The sequence below is a fragment of the Enoplosus armatus genome, chromosome 6 (genome assembly GCF_043641665.1).
Source record: "Enoplosus armatus isolate fEnoArm2 chromosome 6, fEnoArm2.hap1, whole genome shotgun sequence".
NCBI lineage: Eukaryota > Metazoa > Chordata > Actinopteri > Centrarchiformes > Enoplosidae > Enoplosus > Enoplosus armatus.
Window position 1 is genome coordinate 3,292,424 of NC_092185.1, and position 19,093 is coordinate 3,311,516.

The 19,093-nt window shown below is 40.9% G+C and overlaps 3 protein-coding genes across 3 annotated transcripts in view; 2 read left to right on the forward strand and 1 right to left on the reverse strand.

The window, feature by feature from the left end:
- Positions 1 to 3,898: 3,898 nt before the first annotated feature.
- On the forward strand, positions 3,899 to 8,705 carry lyve1b (lymphatic vessel endothelial hyaluronic receptor 1b). Its single transcript, XM_070908163.1, has 6 exons — positions 3,899 to 3,983; positions 4,513 to 4,678; positions 6,684 to 6,823; positions 7,089 to 7,493; positions 8,205 to 8,283; positions 8,518 to 8,705. The coding sequence occupies exons 1-6, from the start codon at positions 3,899 to 3,901 to the stop codon at positions 8,690 to 8,692; spliced, it is 1,050 nt and encodes a 349-aa protein (XP_070764264.1). The 3' UTR covers positions 8,693 to 8,705.
- A 748-nt stretch (positions 8,706 to 9,453) lies between these two features.
- rlig1 (RNA 5'-phosphate and 3'-OH ligase 1) lies at positions 9,454 to 13,969 on the forward strand. The gene is made up of 7 exons (XM_070907995.1): positions 9,454 to 9,543; positions 11,110 to 11,227; positions 11,502 to 11,597; positions 11,765 to 11,881; positions 12,335 to 12,532; positions 13,403 to 13,572; positions 13,784 to 13,969. The coding sequence occupies exons 1-7, from the start codon at positions 9,454 to 9,456 to the stop codon at positions 13,967 to 13,969; spliced, it is 975 nt and encodes a 324-aa protein (XP_070764096.1).
- Positions 13,970 to 14,254: 285 nt separating this feature from the next.
- Positions 14,255 to 19,093, reverse strand: part of cep290 (centrosomal protein 290) — a 32,411-nt gene continuing 27,572 nt past the window's right edge. Inside the window, exons 46-54 of the mRNA XM_070907128.1 lie at positions 18,770 to 18,904; positions 18,041 to 18,127; positions 17,637 to 17,801; positions 17,402 to 17,524; positions 16,942 to 17,111; positions 16,490 to 16,631; positions 15,812 to 15,885; positions 15,147 to 15,241; positions 14,255 to 14,888 (exon numbers count right to left, since the gene is read on the reverse strand). Of these exons, the coding sequence (XP_070763229.1) occupies positions 14,644 to 14,888; positions 15,147 to 15,241; positions 15,812 to 15,885; positions 16,490 to 16,631; positions 16,942 to 17,111; positions 17,402 to 17,524; positions 17,637 to 17,801; positions 18,041 to 18,127; positions 18,770 to 18,904 (1,236 nt within the window). The 3' untranslated portion in view covers positions 14,255 to 14,643. The remainder of the gene's footprint in view (positions 14,889 to 15,146; positions 15,242 to 15,811; positions 15,886 to 16,489; positions 16,632 to 16,941; positions 17,112 to 17,401; positions 17,525 to 17,636; positions 17,802 to 18,040; positions 18,128 to 18,769; positions 18,905 to 19,093) is intronic.

Genomic DNA, 19,093 nt, shown 5'->3' on the forward strand with positions numbered 1-19,093 from the left:
AGGAAGGAGCCGTTGGAGCTGATGGCGCTGACCGGCCTGACCACCCGCACAGGCCTCCTGGACGGCCTGGAGAGACCTTTGACCTCTTCCGCTGTCCCGTTCCCGAACCGTCTGCCTCTGTTAACGTTACTGCTGCTCATGGAGAAAGACTTGTACAGGCTGTCGTCTAACGAGGACGTCCCAACCGTCTGCAGGTCTGTGTGGGATTTGGCTCGGAGCGACATTTCAAAGCCAGATCAGCGCAGTTTGGTCAAAATGTCACTTCACCGCAATTGTGATGATGCTCTGAGAGCGAGCGGGGCTCCTCGTTTGTGTTCAGAATGTCGGCGTGTGATGTGAATGAAGTTCTCAGTTTCACGCCGAGTTCACTGGGTGGATCCTATCACCAACTGAGCAGCATTCATTATTCATAAGGTAACATAATAGGACAAACCTGCGTGGGGCAGAGGCAAACAGTCTCCGTGTTTTGTACGAGAGGACCTTTTCTCTTTTAAAGTGTGACATTTCCACATGAAATCTTCACACCACTCAACATTGATGAGCACAGACATTTTCAGCAACGGGGGCAAGAACATTTTGAAGGGGACACATCCCCGAACTTCATAGCCGATCTCAGGTAGTGAGAACAGGATGTACTTTATTGTGCCTTTATCATAAAAAATTGTATTAGTGGTTCTTCTTTTTAAGTCAGATAATAGATACAGGCAACGAGTACGGAAAGGTGTCATTATTTAGTCGTTTGACTTTGACATGAAGGACCACTTCTCACATCCTGTCTACCGTCAGCGATGGTTTTCTTTTCAACCATGACCGCAATCTTTCTCTAAAGAGCCTGAGCCTGAACAAATCTTAACCATAGCGATTTTTGTAATGGTCATATGTAATGATTTTGTCTGTTGGAGCACCAGATCAGAAAATGCTTGCACGGGTTGTTTTTAAAGGCAACGTCAAACACTTCTTGGTATTTTGTGGTCTTGACTGAAGAAGTTTTCTTATGATCATAAAAAGATTTGTTATGCTGTCATCGCTATAAGGAAGTCGTTACATTATTTTTCCAAGATCAGAAAGAAACAACATATAGAAAGAATTAGATATATGGCATCTACGGCCCTCCATAGAAACAACATACTTATTTAATACAAAACTGTCTGGTCTCTGGTCTTCCCAGACTGGGAATGCCACTGTTAAAGAAAATAAAAAATTATTTGACAATTCTGTCTGAGGAAATAAAAATTGTTCTGGCTTTGGATCAGTGGCCTCAGAAAAAAAACTGTTTCAATTACAATCTCCTCTTGTCCCCGAGGACGACTTCCTGTAATGAAGTTGCGTGAAGGAAATTGTCACACTTTTATCACTGCATTACGCTTTCCTCTCCCGGTGGATGAAGTGAGACTCTTCCTGACCGGGGAAGTGTGACCAATTAGCTTCTCCTCCAGCCCCCTATCTGTGTTACAGCGCTGTATCCCTTACAGCCCGGCGCCAGCCGACCGTGCTGCAGCCTGAAGAGGACAATAAGCCCCATTATTCACACGATATTCAGTGAGTCATGAAAGTAGGACGTGTTGACCTGTCTCGCCTTCTGCACCACCGTACATCAAAACATCCTCGCTGTCAGCAAGTGACTGTAAATACACTGGCCCAACAGAGACGATCACTCCTCATGCTAACAGGCCTCTATCACTCCCGCGTTCAGGTTTCCCCAACGGTGGGTTCCACTGCTTAGAGAAGCGTGTAGGCTTTTGATCGAAAAGTTGTTGGTTTGAATCCCTGGAATATAACTTCAAACATTAAGCCATCAAAGTTCTGACGCAGTTAACGTTGCTAATTTTATGCAGCAAAAGCTTCAAAAGCCAGCTCATAAAACTTTGTACAGCTTTTGTTTTTGTACAGATTAAATAAACGAGATGTGACATGTTGATTTGTGAGCTTTAGAGGTGCTGGTAGGCGTTTCCAGTCTTTATGCTAAGCTAAGCTAACTGGTTGCTAGTTTTATATTCAACCAACAGATACGAGAGTGGTGTCGAGCTTCTCGTCTAACTTTGGGCAAGAAAGCAAATAAGCATATTTTCCAAAATGTCAAACTTTTGCTTTAAAACTAGATTTGAAGATGGTAAGATGGGGTTTCAAAATGAGGGAAAAGTGGAGGAAACTCCTTCAGATCTGTTCAGTTTACATAATATAGTGGTGCAGATTACCAAACTGAATTAAAATGAGTCAGACTCTAACAAACCAGACAGTAGACCTGGGGCCCTTGGAGCTGGGTTGGTTATCTAGGCTGGAGGAGTCAGAACACATCTGATTTCACTGTGTAACTTTAGCTAAGCATGACAGGACTGTTTGCACTCTGTGCTGTAATTTACATTCTCAGGTGTTGCTACGACACGGGAAGGAACACATGAAGAAATAACTGAAGGTATTTAAGGATAAACCCAGTTCAGTTAGTTTCGTTAATCTAAAGTGGAACAGTTGGTTAGAAACACAAAATGTTGTAAGACTCCTGACGTTGTTTTATCACCTTGATACTTTATGGCTTTGTTTATTGAAGAATGTTTATTATAAATGTCATGTTTGCACTACAGAACATTATGCAGTACCCCTGTTTGAGTTCTCAGAGACCTCTGCTGTAAAACATGATTAAATACAATGGAGCTCTGTACCTGTCATTGGAGTTGATAGTACTTTTAATAGTATTTCCCCCCCAAAACCCAAATAAAAGACTTGGATTTCCAGAATTTGGAGTTTTATAAGACTTTTTGTTCAACAAAATGAATATATATTTGTTCATCCATAGCTCATACAACATATAATACTTCCTTATTTAGTGTAATGCCAATGTTTTATGGTGATTCTGTATTTTATCACCTTTTATCAAATGTGCAAGCTCAGTTTGTGGCAAAGTCAAGGGTGAAGGAAAAAAACTGGTCTCCGAATGAGGAAGTAAAGGCAACGTCAACAAAGCTCAAGGGTTAAAGTGATTGTAATGTTGTATGAAGTACTGTTAGGGTTTGAGGTTTGATCCCCCACCGTGCCACCCACTCTGAACATGCAAACAGATCACTGACAGTGTGCATGTTGTTTCTGGTTGTTTCTTTGATGCGTGCCGTGGCACTAACTTCACTAACAGATTCCTCTGTGTTGGTTAGAAACTAAACGAAGAGGACTGAACACAGAGCGGTGTGGTGCAGCAGAAACATGATAGCAAAATACCACCGTTTAGCAGAGAACAGGAGAGCTGGGAATGATTACAGAGAAGTAGTAGTAATAGTAGAAGTGAATAAAAGAGAAACAGAGAAAGAAAACACACATGCAGGGGGACAATGTGGAGGAAGTTCCCTTTCCGACCAGCCTGTCGGAGCAAACATACCTCTGGAAGATAGATGCTGGCAAAGCAGAAAAACTCCAAACCACTGAAATCCTTAAAAAAACAGTTTGCAAGTATATTGCTTCATGTGTATTTGGCTGAGAAGGCACCAGGAGCCTGAAGCAACCGGCCCACGTGACTGATCAGCTCTTTAATGATGCCGAGAGGATTATTTCCTGTGATTTATTCTTCTACAGAACACCAGTTAAAGCTAATGTTTCCTGTCATCCTGCTTTAATATTTCCAGGAAATCCTCAATCACTTTTTGTTTTTAACTACTTTACAGTTATATATGCTCTGTATGTCATATATCCGTGATTTGATAACCAAAACAGCAATGTTTGGATCAAACACGCAGAGTTAACTTCCAGGTCTTTCTCCTGTGGATGTGTGTGTTATCTCTTAAAAGGGCATCAAGCAGATTTACCCTCTGCTTCCTGTTTCCTCGTGCCATTCACACCACATTTGTTCTGAGTCGTTCACTTTATTTGGTTCTTTACCTTCGACCCCTTCAGTTATATGCACTCTGTAGAAAACATGGCACGATTCTGTTTTTTTACTCACTTCTTACTTTTGTCTTTTGCAGCCTTTTTGCTGTCCGCCGACTCCAATCTAGTCAGAGGTAAGTTGTTTCTTTCTGTCGTAGGTGGAGCACCACACTAAGACCAAACTCCTGAACATTTTCTATATTGATTGTTTATTTTTCTGATGTGAAATGAATTTGAATGCATAAAGTCGTTTTTAAAGGAATATTTTCAGGACGCTTTGGCTCTAACTTCTTCTGACTCTTCTTGGTTGCTTCTCATGTGACCGTCAAAAGTTCATTCTTATGATCACAGTCAGATAAAAGCATCAAGAGTAAATGTAAAATGTAAAAATCACTGAATATTATCCCGAGTTGAATGTGTAAAACGTTAATTATTATGTTTTGTTGTACCCGCAGTGACAAATCATGATGCTTTTAACAGGAGAGTAACCTTTTTACAAGATGTAAATGATACGTTTACACAGATATAAAGGTACGCTTCATATTTAGTCCAGAATTCATGTTGTTCTTAGTAACAGAACTCTTGATAAGCTGACAGTATGACATGCTGAAGTCGTGCTTTTCATGCATGCTTTTTAAATTAGTGTATTTCTCCAAACGTCAGCTGTCCCTCGAAGTCACCGAGCTGCTGGAGTCTTCATGCTTATTGAAGGAGGGAAATACACCTTCAACTTCACTGCTGCCAGAGCTGCCTGCCTATTTCTGAACGTCACCATAGCGACCGTAGCCCAGATGGAGCGAGCAGTGCAACACGGACTGGAGATGTGCAAGTAGGCTGAAAGCATGTGGTGACAGCTCTGCTTTAATATTAATCAGTTATACTTATGTTATAAATGTTGTTGAACCAAGTGCATCTGATCATGCAGGCTCACCAACACCAGCTGATACCTGCTTTAGAAAAAAGAATCAGAATGAGAAATACTTTATTGAAAAAAAATAAAGAAAATATACACATTAATAATATTTAAGTGAAAAATAAAAGTAAAAAATATATACAACAGCAATGTATATGTATGTCTATATATATATATATATATATATATATATATATGTGTATGTATTGCACTGTCATTTAAGAATAAGTAATATTGAGGTAGTATATGTAGAAGATTTCATGTCAGTGACATTGAACAGTCTGATGGACACAGGCAGGAATGATTTCCTGTGTCGCTCAGTTGGACATTTGGGAGGAACGAGTCTCCCACTGAAGCTGCTCTTGTGTCCGACCAGTACGTCATGGAGAGGATGTGAGACATTGTCCGAGATGACCCGCAGTTTGGACAGCATCCTCCTCTCTGTCACCACCGTCAGAGAGTCCAGCTGGCCTTGCGGATCAGTTTGTTGAGTCTGTTGGAGTCCGCCACCCTCAGCCTGCTGCCCCAGCATGCAACAAGCATAGAGGATAGCACTGGCCACCACAGACTCATAGAACATCCTCAGCATAGTCCGGCAGATGTTGAAGGACCTCAGCCGCCTCAGAAAATAGAGACGGCTCTGGCCCTTCTTGTAGAGGGCGTTAGTGTTCTTTACCCAGTCCAGTTTATTGTCAATGTGGACTCCCAGGTACTTGTAATCCTCTACAATGTCCACACTGACCCCCTGGATGGAAACAGGGGTCATCGGCGCCTTGGTCCTCCTCAGATCCACAGTCTTGTCTTTGTCACGTTGAGCTGTAGGTGGTTCTGCTCGCACCATGTGACAAAGTTGTCCACAGCAGCCCTGTACTCCTCTTCATCACCCTCACTGATACATCCAACTATTGCTGAGTCATCAGAAACCTTCTGAAGATGGCAGGTCTCTGTGCAGTAGCTGAAGTCTGTGGTGTAGATGGTGAAGAGGTAGGGAGAGAGGACAGTCCCCTACGGGGCCCCAGGACATGAGGGGGGCATCCACCTGCATCTCCGTCAGCTTCTCACCCAGTAGAGCCGGGCGGATGGTGTCGAACGCACTGGAGTGAAGTCAAAAAACATGACTCTCACGGCGCTCGCCGGCTTATCCAGGTGGGCGTAGACGCGGTTGAGCAGGTAGATGATGGCATCCTCAGCTTCAAGTGTGGCTTGACCAAGGCCCGGAGCTGCTCCAGGACGAGTCTCTCCAGGGTCTTCATGATGTGGGAGGTCAGTGCCACAGGTCTGTAGTCCTTGGAGCCACTGGGACGCTGCGTCACAGGAACGAGGCAGGACGTCTTCCACAGCACGGGGACCCTCTGAAGACTCAGGCTCATGCTGAAGACATAGTGGTACTCCACATAGCTGGGGGGCACAGGTTTAAAGCAATCTGGGGCTGACACCATCAAGCCTTGCTTGAGTGGAGTTTCACAATGTTGCACTCCTATAAACACTGTTAGACTCATGAGGGATAGAAAAGGGATAAAAATTGATGCAGCAGAACCAGAGACATCATCTTTTTTTACTCCATGCATTCTTCTTCCTTGTCAAAAGCTGGCTCCTACATTATCCACAATGCAACTCAACAGACAACAGAGATTTTGGTGTGTTCTACCTTAACCTCAAGCCACTAGCTAGCCACTAGGCTACAGAGGTCTGGTAATCTCACTTCTCTCTAACTTCACACCCCCAGATTTGTTCTTTCTTTTTTTAATTTTCCAATTTGTAGTCCTCAGCTCTGATGCTAATGCTAATGCTATGCTAATTTATCAGATTTCCTCTGAAGCCACATAAGGCTTTATGCGACGTTTGTCACACCAAGACCTGTAAAGTAACGGACCACACGGACAAGCTTTTATCACCTGCACTTCATTTGCTATTTTGACAGATTTGGCTGGACGGCTGAACAGATCGCAGTCGTCCCTCGACTTACAGCTGACAAAAACTGTGGAAAGGCTAAAACCGGGGTGGTGCTGTGGTTCGCAAGTGCAGATAAACAGTTTGGAGCATTCTGCTTCAATGCATCAGGTACTGTTTATTTACTGCTCTGCGTCCTGTATATTCCCACATATACTCAACAATGTTCCATGTGAACATGCTAAAACATTTTTAACATAAAAATGAACAATAGAAACTCTTCCCTCTGCTACATGATCATCATACAGTCGTGACAATATTGCCTGTGCATTGGCCTCCTTGCGAGTCGTAATGTTGATAATCAACAGAAGGTACTGAGGTGTATTCTGAGCATCAGCTGAATAGCTAAAATGTGAATGTAAACCTGTTTTTCCAGATTTAGAGGGAACTCCCAACAGATCAACATCCAGCCCACAAAGCTCCACATTCCCCACCACACCGACAACACTGACCCAAACCTCCACATCTGTCACACCTCCGCTCAGTTCAACTACCAAGTCTCCACCTTCAAGGAAGCCAATCACAACGAAAGCCCCTGAGCAGACATCTCTCACTTCAGCTTCTACTCTCCGAGTCAAGACAACACGTTCAACTTCCTCCATCTCCACCACTCTTAATCCTTTCTCCACCCATATTCCTACCTCTCTGTCTCACCTTATCACCTCTAAACCCACTCACGTCAGTTTAGCCTTTTCTACTTCAGTTTATGTCTCCGATTTGTCAGATTCCTCTGAGTCAGTGATGCCGCACTTGGGAAGCCCTGCAAAACCTTCTCTAGGAGGTACGTCCTTGTCTTCTTTCATTTATAGATTCTTTTTTTTGTGGTTTTGATGTTCTCTTCAGTCAGAGGAAAAATTATCTTCTCTAATTAGCGAATTACTTACTCCGTGGTGTCTTGAAGATCTGATTTACAGCCAAGGGAATTCCAGAGGTTGAGAAGATCCTAGTTGATTATAAAGCACTGTAACCTGTGATATTTTTACAGGACAAATTTAGTGAAACGGAAGTTGGATTTCCAGCAACGACACAGTAAATAGTTTGGTAAATTTTGTGTTCATATCTATCCTTTACCTGAATGAAATGCCAAACTTAAAGCTGCATTAATCTGATTTTGGCCACTAGGGGGCCACAAACACCACAACAAGCTGATAGATGCACAAATGCAAAGTGTAAATCTTTAAAATCATTTAATTACTTTTGTCAAAATTGGATACAGGCCATTACTAATTATTGCAAATGATCAATTAATGTAAAAAACACAAAAAAACTGAACAAAACAAAGTGTTACGGTTTTATACTATCACAATAGATGGATCACTGTAGATAGTAGGTAGTGGGACTATTATGGTAAACTATGATCACTTCATAGCTATGAAGCTATGAAGTGATCATAGTTTACCATCATTAGTGCCCGTTTGGTGCATGTAGCTATACAATACAAATCAGATAGAGTTTGTGGTAATCATTCATCAAATCTTTGTGTGTTTTCCAGATGTACCTACAGCACTCATCATTCTTGGCATCATCCTTCTGCTCCTAACAGCAGCAGGCGTTGTGTGGTACTACAAGCTGTGAGTCGTAGGATGTAGGATGTCCCGCGTTGCTTAAAACACTGTCTAAAGCACACACAGAGCTTCATACTCTGTTTTCTTTGTATGTGTAAAACATGTATGTGCTTTGTAGCAAGAGGCAGTTTAACAAAGTGGAACGTCAGAGCCTCATAAATGTTACTGAAATGAATATGCTTTTAGTATTCTGTGTATAATGTGTTTCTAATATGATGTTTTTCTCTCCTTTTGGAAAAGGAACATTTTCACCTCTTGGTCCCAGGGGCAGCAGAAGGACGACATAGAGACTGAGATGTGGAAGCACACCGACAGTGAGATGGACCTGCACAGTCAACATGAAGGAGAAGAAGAAGAAGATTCAGACAGGAAGTACTCCAGTGATATCACGCTGTGTGTGAATCCAGATTTATGATATTTCTGTTGGGATTTGATTGAATGAATTACAGCCACAGTGTTGCAGGATAAATGTCAGTAAATGTGACGGTTTACTTTATAAATACTGTGATTGGTTTATTGTACTTTTCAAAGTAAAATTGTAAATATACACACACATTTCATGGCATTTTTCTTCAAGCTTACTGTCTTTTAGAAAACACCTTATAAAGTGTTTAATTAAATTACAAACCATGGATAAAACCTTTTTATTTGACTTTTTGTTACTTTATTGCTTATTACTCTTTTGCCTATATTGAAAAAACAATATAAAGGCTGTGATTTGAAAGTACTGCGATAAATAAATAGAACATAACCTAAGACGACTGGAAAATGTGGCTATAGCGATCAGAAATTGGACATTGTAACTTGTAATTCAACTTTGTCCAAATATGAGAAATAAAATATGAACGTTTAAAAAAGAGGCTCAGCGGTCAGCCAGTAATTTAACCATAAAATAGCATGTATATGTCACATAATATAATAGTTGAAAGTTTGCTGTTTTCCTGCTGTGTTTGTAAACAGCCACACAGCAAAGTGGCGCTAATGAGCCATTTTATTGTTTGACAACCGGCCAAAAGTAGAGAAGAAGAAGAAGAAGTAGCGCGTCACGTGACCAGCAGTCTTCTCCACATCCATGCTGAAACTGAAGCAGCGCTCAAATCTGTCCTCTGCTCGGCGTTAAAGATAAACGGCGGGAGGGGGGGGGCTTCGGCTGGATATTATATCAAATACACAAAGATGCGACGTCTGGGCTCCGTTCAGCAGAAGATACCGTGTGTTTTTGTGACGGAGGTGAAGGAAGAACAGTCCAGAAAACGAGACTGTCAGGTGAGTGCAGCAGCTGCAGCCATTGATTCATAAACAATGCTGCTGCTAGCATGGAGCAACAGCTAGCACAGAGTGCGCTGGCCGCCCTTTTTTATCCTAATAGACATGGCGCTAATGTTTTCATACACTTGCACTGATGGATTTAACGTTGACGCCCCCCCCCCCTCCGTCAGTAATGAAGCATGTGGTCATCCTCCTCCTCATCCTCCTCTTCCTCCTCCTCCTCCATGTCTCAGAGTTAAGAGACATCAGTCAGCACTAATCTATCTGCTGGTATTCATCTCCTTTACTGAAGCAGATGACATTTGCACTCAGCATATTTGATAAGGAGATTATATCAAGAAATAAAAAAGTACAAAATATGTACTCAATCAATCAATAAATCAATCAAACAGTCAATCAATCTTTACTTCAGACTCAGGGCCCAGATAAACGACAGGACATTACATAATAAATTACATACAAAAGCAGAATGAAATATTGTAATTTACAAGAGAAAAATAAATATGAATGAGGACTAAACTGTATGTAATTAGTAACTATGTAATGGTGACTTATTCCGACTGACCTGTAATAGTCCAAAGATATTCAATTCACAGTTATATAAAAGCAGCAAAGCCTCACATTTGAGAAGCTGGACACAGTAAATATTTGTTATTTTGCTTCAGAACTGACGTAAACAATGAATAGATTGAAATTGTTGGCTCTTCTCTTGATTGAGTAATGCGTCAAAATGATGATAACTGAAAATACAACCGTCCAGCCAGTAAAACGTGCAGTGCTGGCCCTGTGTCAGTGTTATGTCCAGCACACAGAAAACCAGCCTCCGTCCCGTCTTTTTATTACAGACATAAATGGCTACAATGGTCACGCTCATAACAAGTGACCCATTATTTCAAACCCTGGAGTTGCTAAACATATTACACCTCAATAAACTTCAGACAGGTACTTTTGTTTTTCAGTTTCTTAAGAATTCACTTCCCATTTCCTTGAACAGTTTCTATTTAACTCAGATCCACTGTTCTCAGATCAGATCAGTTGATCGTCTGTATTCTGCAGAACTAGCCAGAGGCCTAGTTACACAGAACAGCTGCTTCACTTCACAGCCCCTCTTCATTTATTGTGATCTTTATTTCTATTTCTTCCTTTCTTCCTATTTATCTTCAGTATTTCTTGTTTGGAAATTGTATCCTATCAATGTTTTTATCATCCCATCTGTGCATTTTCTTATGTTGTCTTTTGTTATAAGCACAAAAATAAAGAACTAGTGTTATTAGTTACCACACAGGGCTAAAAGCTATCAAGACAGTAAAACATCTTCTCCCCTGCTTGATATAAAAGTAATCTGAGCTTTAAAGATATGTTATTGAGGGGGGACTGATAATACAATCAGGTCATGTATAATATATGGGTGATGTGTTTGTAAATAACGTGCATAATTGTGCCTTTTTAAATGTATTTGACCCCTATGGCACTAATGTTGTTAATGAGGTTGAGGAATAACACTTGTAATGTAGTTTTACCTTTGAACTTCTTGAATGATTGAACATCTGTGTCTCTCTTCAGCCATTTCAGGTTGTTGCCACTGAGAAAGTGAACCCTGCTGCTCTGGAGGCGAACATTGATTGTGCACTCGCCACAGAGAAACTAGATGGCACCTGCTGTTATGTTACAGTTTATAAAGGCGAGTATCCCTCTTGAGCAAGGCACTGGAGGTGCAGTGTGCTGCATGTTTTGTCATGTGAAAAAACGAAAAGGTTTACTGTTTTAAGTTTGACAGATGTGAGGATTTGTTGCCTTTTCTGCTCCATATTGTGAATATCTTGTAGATTGAATACGTAAGTTCTGTAGCATTGATATTGGTATCTTCTAACTTCTACAAGTCACCTTTATTGTTCATTTTGTTCATTTTCTCGCAGCGGACTGAACTGAATGATGGTTTATCTTTTTTTCTGTAGGGCAGCCGTACCTCTGGGCTCGGCTCGACAGGAAACCCAACAAACAGGCAGAGAAGAGGTTCAAGAAGTATCAGCATTCCCACAGGAGCTGTAAAGGTATTTTAGCTACATGTAATTATGATTGTGGGTAAAACGTGTCATAAAAGCTTTAATCTTTAACCAAGTTTTTTGTCCAATACCTTTGGACATTGCATGTCAAAACGGGTTGCTCTGTTTCTACAGGGAGGGAGGACTTGGTTCATTGTCTTTGTGTTCTTTTTCAGGATTCTCGTGGAACGTAGAGGAAGATTTTAAGACTGTGCCAGAGACGTGGATCCCAGCCCACAGAGTCAAACACCACAATGGCCATCCAGTGCCTGATGAGCACGGACACATACCAGGTCCTGGAGTTCAACCATTACTCATCAAGTCAAATAAAGATAATATTTGAAATCATTTAGATGTAGCCAGTGGTTAGTGTGACTTCACAGCCTTGGAACCAGACGAATCTCCGAGCTCATGTTATATTTGCTCTTGCGATGTCAGACTGGTACCTTCACAATGCAAAGTTAAACTAATGGGGCAGCCAGTTTCTTGGAAGATTGAACCTGAAGTGACTGTTATGGTGCATTAAAGACAACAGCCGTGTTTAATGTTCATAAAACACAATGACCTCACCCTGCAGCCCAGAACAGTAGGGTAAGGGACAATAATTGCATCTGTTTAACTAGAATTTGGATTTTAAATAAATCTATTTTAAGAGTTATGACAAGTTCTGGGTTTGCAGTGTGATCAGAGTAAACACAGTTGTACATTGTGGATGAAGTAGTGATTTGGTCCTTGTGACTGTTCAGGCTGGGTTCCTGTGGAGAAGGACAACAAACAGTACTGCTGGCACTCCTCCGTGGTGGATTGTGAAGTCGGGGCGGCTCTTGTTCTCAGGCCCAGCGCTGACGATGACGACATGCTAGAAATTGCAGCAGTGCCGTTGGCCGACCTCCTGGAACAAACACTGGAGCTGATTGGAACCAATGTCAACGGAAACCCTTATGGTAACGTGATACAGAATTTTCCTTTGTTTAATTTTGTTCCGGTGCCTTGGGTAGCTCGTGCTTAAAAAAATGCTTCTCAAACTGGAAAGGATCCTCTTTGGCAGTGGAAGGAAGGAGTCCAGCAGTGCCCAAAGGCCTCTGTGCCTTCAGTGGGTTTAATTCTTCTGCTCTATACCGCGCAGATGTTCATGTAATAATGTATAAAACACAAAGGCGAGTGATTGGGGTGTCTGAAACGCCCCAAATCTGTCGCATTTAGGTTATATTTAAAAGAAGGTTTTGATAAGTTCTTACAAATATTTACCCATTTCAAAATGCCCAGATTTAATGTGTGATGCCTTCTTTCTGAATAGTTTATCTTCTCCTGTGTGTAAATAGAGTTCAGTGGGAACAGTAGAGAGCCTGAGCTGATTTCACTGCCAGTGTTCATTAGTCAAACTGTGTATTTTCTAAAACAAGAATTAGAGGTGTCCTGTGGAGTCTTAACAAACAAAATACCTGTTTACATACAGTGTTTCAGGCCAAACCACACTGTGTGTATCACTGAGGCCTAACAAATGTGTCAAATGCATTTCCTTCCTCATAACACATTTTCAAAGATGATCTTTTTGAACATTTAAAATCCTGCATTGTTTACATCCATGTTTACCATCTAAAATGCTAAAATGTTACTGCCACCAACTGTCGACAAACAGAATAGTGTGATTGCTTAGAAACAAAACGGGGACCCACGCAGTGAAACGTTGCTCCACAGCTCTACTAGTGTGTTAAATGTTTAATGGAGACATTTCAACCTTTTTAGGGAAACGGCAATGGAAGCATGTACGAATATATACTGAATTAAAAATATTTTTTTTATTGTCCGAACAGGGTTGGGGAGTAAGAAGCAGCCTGTCCACTGCCTGGTGTCACACGGGAGTGTTCGAATCAGAAACCCTCCACCAGTGGACTTCCAGCAGCTGAGCTCCTGGTTCCAGGAGAGTCCAGAGGGCCGAGTAGAGGGCATCGTCTGGCACTGCAACGACGGCACACTCATTAAGGTAGGAAAAGTTAACACACAACGTCCACAGTGATGTCCATCTGGGAGGGAAATTCTACTTGATGACTGATTAAATAAAAAATTGAATTTGTCACACGAGTGAGGATGTTTTACATACATTACACCAAAGGCAGGTATTTAAAAAAAAACATATTTTAGAATTCAAATATTGTATTTAACACATGAAATGTTATTGGCTGTTGTGTCGGCAGGTTCATCGTCACCACCTGGGACTGCGGTGGCCAGATGGGGAGACCTGCCTTGGCGACAGGTCTGTGGTCATTCATGTTGGTGGGACGGTTGATGAATGCAACAACAGCAAGGACTTGTTCACATCCTTCTCCAGACTAAACGGACGCTGTTTAAGCCGACTGCAGGACATCCAGTTTGACTTGTAGATGCAGTCGGAGAAGATCACCAGTATTTCCAGATGAGTACAGGGGAGCGTATTAAAGCCTGAAGACAGTTTGACATTTGCTTTGCAGAAATGTGTACAGCTTTAGTGTAAAAATGACCAAGTGGACACTTTTAGCAACTCAAGTAGTTATAAATGTTCCATTATTGTCCTGTAAATAGTGTACGTCACAGCTCCTTCATTGTGAAGTGAAGAACAAATGACAAGTGAACCTTTGTATTTAACAGATTTATTATAATGCGACAGTCTGATTAGTAAGAAAGCTGCTTTGTTGACAAATACATTGAAGCACAATAAGTCAGGACTGTACAAATATATGTATAAAGAAATAAATATGCTTCGTAATGAGTTACATCACCACGTCAAGACCTTAGTGTTAAAAAAAACAGCTGCCTTATGGAAGAAACTACATCACTTTACCGTTAAAAGCTTTACTTTGAGGCTCTTATTTTTTCCTACAATTTCAAATTGTAATTCGATGGCAACGTTTGGTGCCTGACAGTTCTCGATACTCTATCTCGATAGTTCTAAAATTATATTGAGGGTGGATATCCAGCCCTGGAGATCTAAAGTGAAAATGACCTGAAAAGTTTACGATCGACTTTTAAAGACGACCGTAAAAGTACATTCGGGTGTAGTTTTAACGGTAACCCGGAGTTAGCCGACGGACACACCGGCCATTTCAACCTTAACACCAAACTGATCACACACCTTCTTCAGCTGCTCCTCCAGCAGAATGTTCTTCTTCACCTCTAAATTGTAGTTATATTTTAGGTCTTCTATCTCTTCAAAAAACGTCGGGTCAAAGCTCTCCAGTTCTTTCTTCAGCTTTTTAACTTCCGTTTGAAGTTTAGTTTTCTCCGTTTCGGCTGCCTGCAGAAGGTTTTTGAGCTTCCCGTAGTCTTAAGAGTACAAGAAGAGAGAGAGACAAGTGAAATTACTATTGCTCTTCATAACTGTTAGTACAGAAAGCATGTAGCTCATTATGATGTTAAAATAAATATAAAGTCATTGTTACCATCAGAAGTATGCGTGTATGTTTTTGCTCTGTTTCTCTTCACAGCAACTTTCAACTGACTGTACTTTTCTTTTTTTACTTGATAACAAAAGATAAATGTTCTCAAACTAAAATATGATAAATAATAAATTGGAAGTCTCACCTAGTTTAGAAGATGTCTCACCGTAACGCTCACTGTACTCGCTCAGCCTTTGTTTCAGTTCTGCGTTCTCCTTCTCCAGCTCAGCGCTAACCAATCTTAAGACAAGATAAACAACATTTCAGTTACACAAGTTACACAATCCAGACAAAGCGTACAAGATCAAGATGGGAAATGATTGCAATCCACCATCTAAGCACCGCTAAACTCTGAGTTTTCTTGCTCAGACCAGCATTGTTCAGAGGTCTGAATCTTGTATGAGTGAAGTGTTTGCTTGATAAACAGTTAAGTCATTGTGATTTACTAACAACTGTGGGGTGCAGAGAACTTAAGTTTCATTTCTTCTTGAGATCTTGCAGTATGTTATGATTGGCCTGGCGATAAATCAATATTATTATTCATTGTCTTAATTAATGATTCCAAGCAAACTGCAGCTTAAAGCTGACAAGTTGTTTTACACATTTACAAAGGTTTGCTTGTAACAGTGTATGTTACATAAAACAGTGCATTTAATATCTGATTATCCTGCATGTGATTGTGCATTTATTTGCCATATTGTGATATATATGAATATCAGAATAATGGTCTTATTAACCATATTGCCCAGCCCTAATATGACCATATTTTCACTATTACTTGTTAACGACGGTGCACATAGTTTAACGAACCTCGTTGCCTGGAACTCTTTGCTGAATCCTCCTCCTGTCTTTGCTGTGGTAGGAAAGCTTTTCAACATGTCAACCTAAGAGAAGAGAACGCCATAATAACTATTTAAATACATTTTCTAAATATTGACAACTTCTTTTGTCACAAACACAAGCTGCACAGTATATACAACAGAAAAGAATTTGACACATCTGACTACTCAGCCTGTGGAAACTAACTGTATAATGTCTTTCTAAAGTCTGAAAAAACTACCCTTCACGATAGCATCAGGGTTATCTCTCAGCTTGGCTTGGTGTTACAAACTGGGGGCGGGGAGTTTGAAAGATCATAGCAAGTATAGGATCCAGGGAGCTTTGGAGCTCAACTTATAGGGACTAAAAGTCAGGAAATGTGTTGCATCGACTTTGAACATTATCTGTCTCTTGAAGTCCCTCAACTTCATGAAAGTGCAGAAATACAACACTTTGTAAAATGTTTAGCAAAACGTAACAAGAATAGTACAATAATTAAACTACTACAACTGAATATAAGTATCAGTTCCATAGTTGATTCCATATTTGACACAAGCCTGAGGCCAAATCACATATGTGAAAATGTGGTCCAGTCCCTCAGGAGCTGAGATAGAAAACAGCACTTAGCCTGTACCTGACTGGGCTTATTAAATTATAATATAATAGTACCTGATCTTCAAGTTGCCGGATGCTTATCTGAGCTCTCTCCTCGCGCTCGTTCACCTCTTTCAGCTGTTGTTTGACTTCAGACAGACTGGAGGTCTTCTGGGAAAGCTCATTCTCCAGCTCCTTCATCTTGTTCTCAAACATTCTGCAGATATAAAACATGTGGAACAACCACTGGCTCACACGCTGTACATACTGTACTTGTAGCCTGGAGCTTCTACAAGTGGAGGACATAAGGTCAAGCTTTTGAATTCCCCAGCCATCTGGGAAAGCCTGAGTAGGAAGGAGGTAACAGAGACTGGGATCTGTCAATGCTCGTCCCGAATAGAGCTTCTTTATACTGCCGACTGACGCAGTTCGATAGTGATTTATCCTACTATACAGTTCATTCATTTGTTCTGAAAACCCACAAAAATAAAAGACTAATGGATTGGATAAAAAACCTATTTGCTGACCTTGTTACCACAGATGCCTTCCAGGTCTTGCTGTCCACTCCTTCTGTGATGGGTCTGGATAGAGCGGCCCGCAGCCTGTGCTTGGTTTCTTCCAGCTCTGCCTCGAGCTTCTCGATGGTCACTTCCAGACTCGTCTTGGTCACTCTCAGTCTTTCTGCAGCTTCCATTTCCTGTGACAATAGTGAAACTCTGTATTAAATATCACTATAATAATCACTCATTCCAACTTGCCCATATAAAATGACCAGTACAAACCTCTTCAGAAAAGAAAAACTGCTGTTTACATTAGAAACAGGCCGTGAAGCTTTGCATGAAATATGATTATATATATATATATATATATATATATATATATGATTTCTGATCATCTGTTTTCTGAATCTAGTGAATACTAAGACACCAGCTTTTAAATTTAAATGATCAAACATTGCAATGTTTATTTTTATTTGAATGTGGTTACCCTTTTGATCTCCTTGCGTAGACGTTCGTTTTCCATGACTATTTTCTCCAGTCCTTTAGTTTTAGATTCAAGTCTGGAACTCAGCTCAGCTTCACTTTGACTCTTCAGTTTCTCATAGTCAGCCTAGAAAAACAGAAAAACAATATTTCATGTCAGCTGTCGTAACAGAACAGGGAAAGAATAAACTTTTCCAACAGAACGTATACGACACGTAAGACACGATGTGATCAACAACCTTTAGTTTTTCATTTTCTTGCTCCAAGGCAGCAACCTTGTCTTGATTTGAAGGTGCGCTGGACTTCTTTAGTGACTCATTTTCCCTCTGCACCCTCTCCACCACCTTCTTCATCAACCCAATGGTCTTCTCAAGTTCAGGTACTGTTTTACCACTGTGACCAGCCTGATGAGGAACACATTACAAATCATTTTCATGACATACAGTTGGAACAGGAGGTTGGTGAATTAAATTTCAACGGAGAACCTCAGTGGAGTTGCTGCTGTCCGATTCAGTTTCTTTGCTATTTGTTTCTTATTAGATTAGATGTTTTTTACCTCCTATAGAGACATGACATATAATTGTTTTCTGAGAAAATACTAGGAACTACTAGGAAGAACAAAGGCGACTTTAGGTTAACATACTCCTCGTGTATGTGCCAGCTTTTTCTCCACCTCTGCCTTTGCCTTTTTCAGAGCGCTGCACATCTCCTTTAGGTCTGCAACTTGATTCTGTGGAAAAAAACAAAGAAACTGGATAAAATCCTATAAAACACTATTTGCCAAAAACATGTCTGGTTGGGCTTGTACACAGTTCTGTGGAATTGTTTCAAAGTTTGTGAGGTTATGATACTGAGAGAAATGTACACAAAGAAGACTTTTTGACACAGTGAATTAAGTTAACTCTCCAAAGAGAAAATCAAGAGCAAAACTCCAGCTCTCATTTTAAAGGAATAGTTTGATATTTTGGGAAATACGCTTTCTTGCCAAGAAACTTCAGCCTGCACCCGATGTCTGTTTCACGTCAGCACAAAGACATGAAACAGAGGGAAACAGCTAGCCTGGCTCTGTCCAGAGGTGATAAAATTGGTATACCAACACCTCTAAATGTTCACTAATTAACACACCAAGTTCACAGGGGGGCTGGAAACGGGGACGCCAATTTATGCTAAGCTAATCATCACCTAGCTCCACCATCATGTACTGTACAGACATGAGAGTGGTATCAATGTTCTCATCTAACTCTTGGCAAGAACGTAAATAAGAATTTTTCCCCCAAAATATCAAACTGTTCCTTTAACATTTCTTACAATCAGCACCGACATGAAACAATGGCAGTGCACAGAACTACTTCTCACTTAAGGACATGCGTACCTTGAGTCTTGGCAAGTCTTTGTTGGTCTGCTCCAGCTGAAAGCTCAGCTCCAGGTTCTCAGAGGCCAGCTTGAGGTTTTCTTTTTGGAGGTCCTGATCTCTTTGTGAGGGAGTGCCAGTGCCTCGTCCTGAAGTCTGCAGGAAGTAATCAGTACAGTACAAAATCAGCCACGGGAAATGAATTAAAAGGCATGATGGACATAACACTGCTCTAAGGGAGTGTAGGAAAACTTTATTTGAATAGAAAAAAGTCTTGTTCTTGGGGTCATGAAACTGTCTCTACGTACACACGACCACGGAAACCTTTAATCCATAACAGAGGAG

Bases quoted from the DNA above. Each gene is read 5' to 3' on its own strand.
- rlig1 (XM_070907995.1), top strand. From the start codon at position 9,454: ATGCGACGTCTGGGCTCCGTTCAGCAGAAGATACCGTGTGTTTTTGTG. The intron at 11,598-11,764 runs GTATTTTAGCTA...GTTCTTTTTCAG, and splicing joins TTCCCACAGGAGCTGTAAAG to GATTCTCGTGGAACGTAGAG. The intron at 13,573-13,783 runs GTAGGAAAAGTT...TTGTGTCGGCAG, and splicing joins ACGACGGCACACTCATTAAG to GTTCATCGTCACCACCTGGG.
- lyve1b (XM_070908163.1), top strand. From the start codon at position 3,899: ATGGCACGATTCTGTTTTTTTACTCACTTCTTACTTTTGTCTTTTGCA. The intron at 3,984-4,512 runs GTAAGTTGTTTC...TCCAAACGTCAG, and splicing joins CGACTCCAATCTAGTCAGAG to CTGTCCCTCGAAGTCACCGA. The intron at 4,679-6,683 runs GTAGGCTGAAAG...CTATTTTGACAG, and splicing joins CACGGACTGGAGATGTGCAA to ATTTGGCTGGACGGCTGAAC.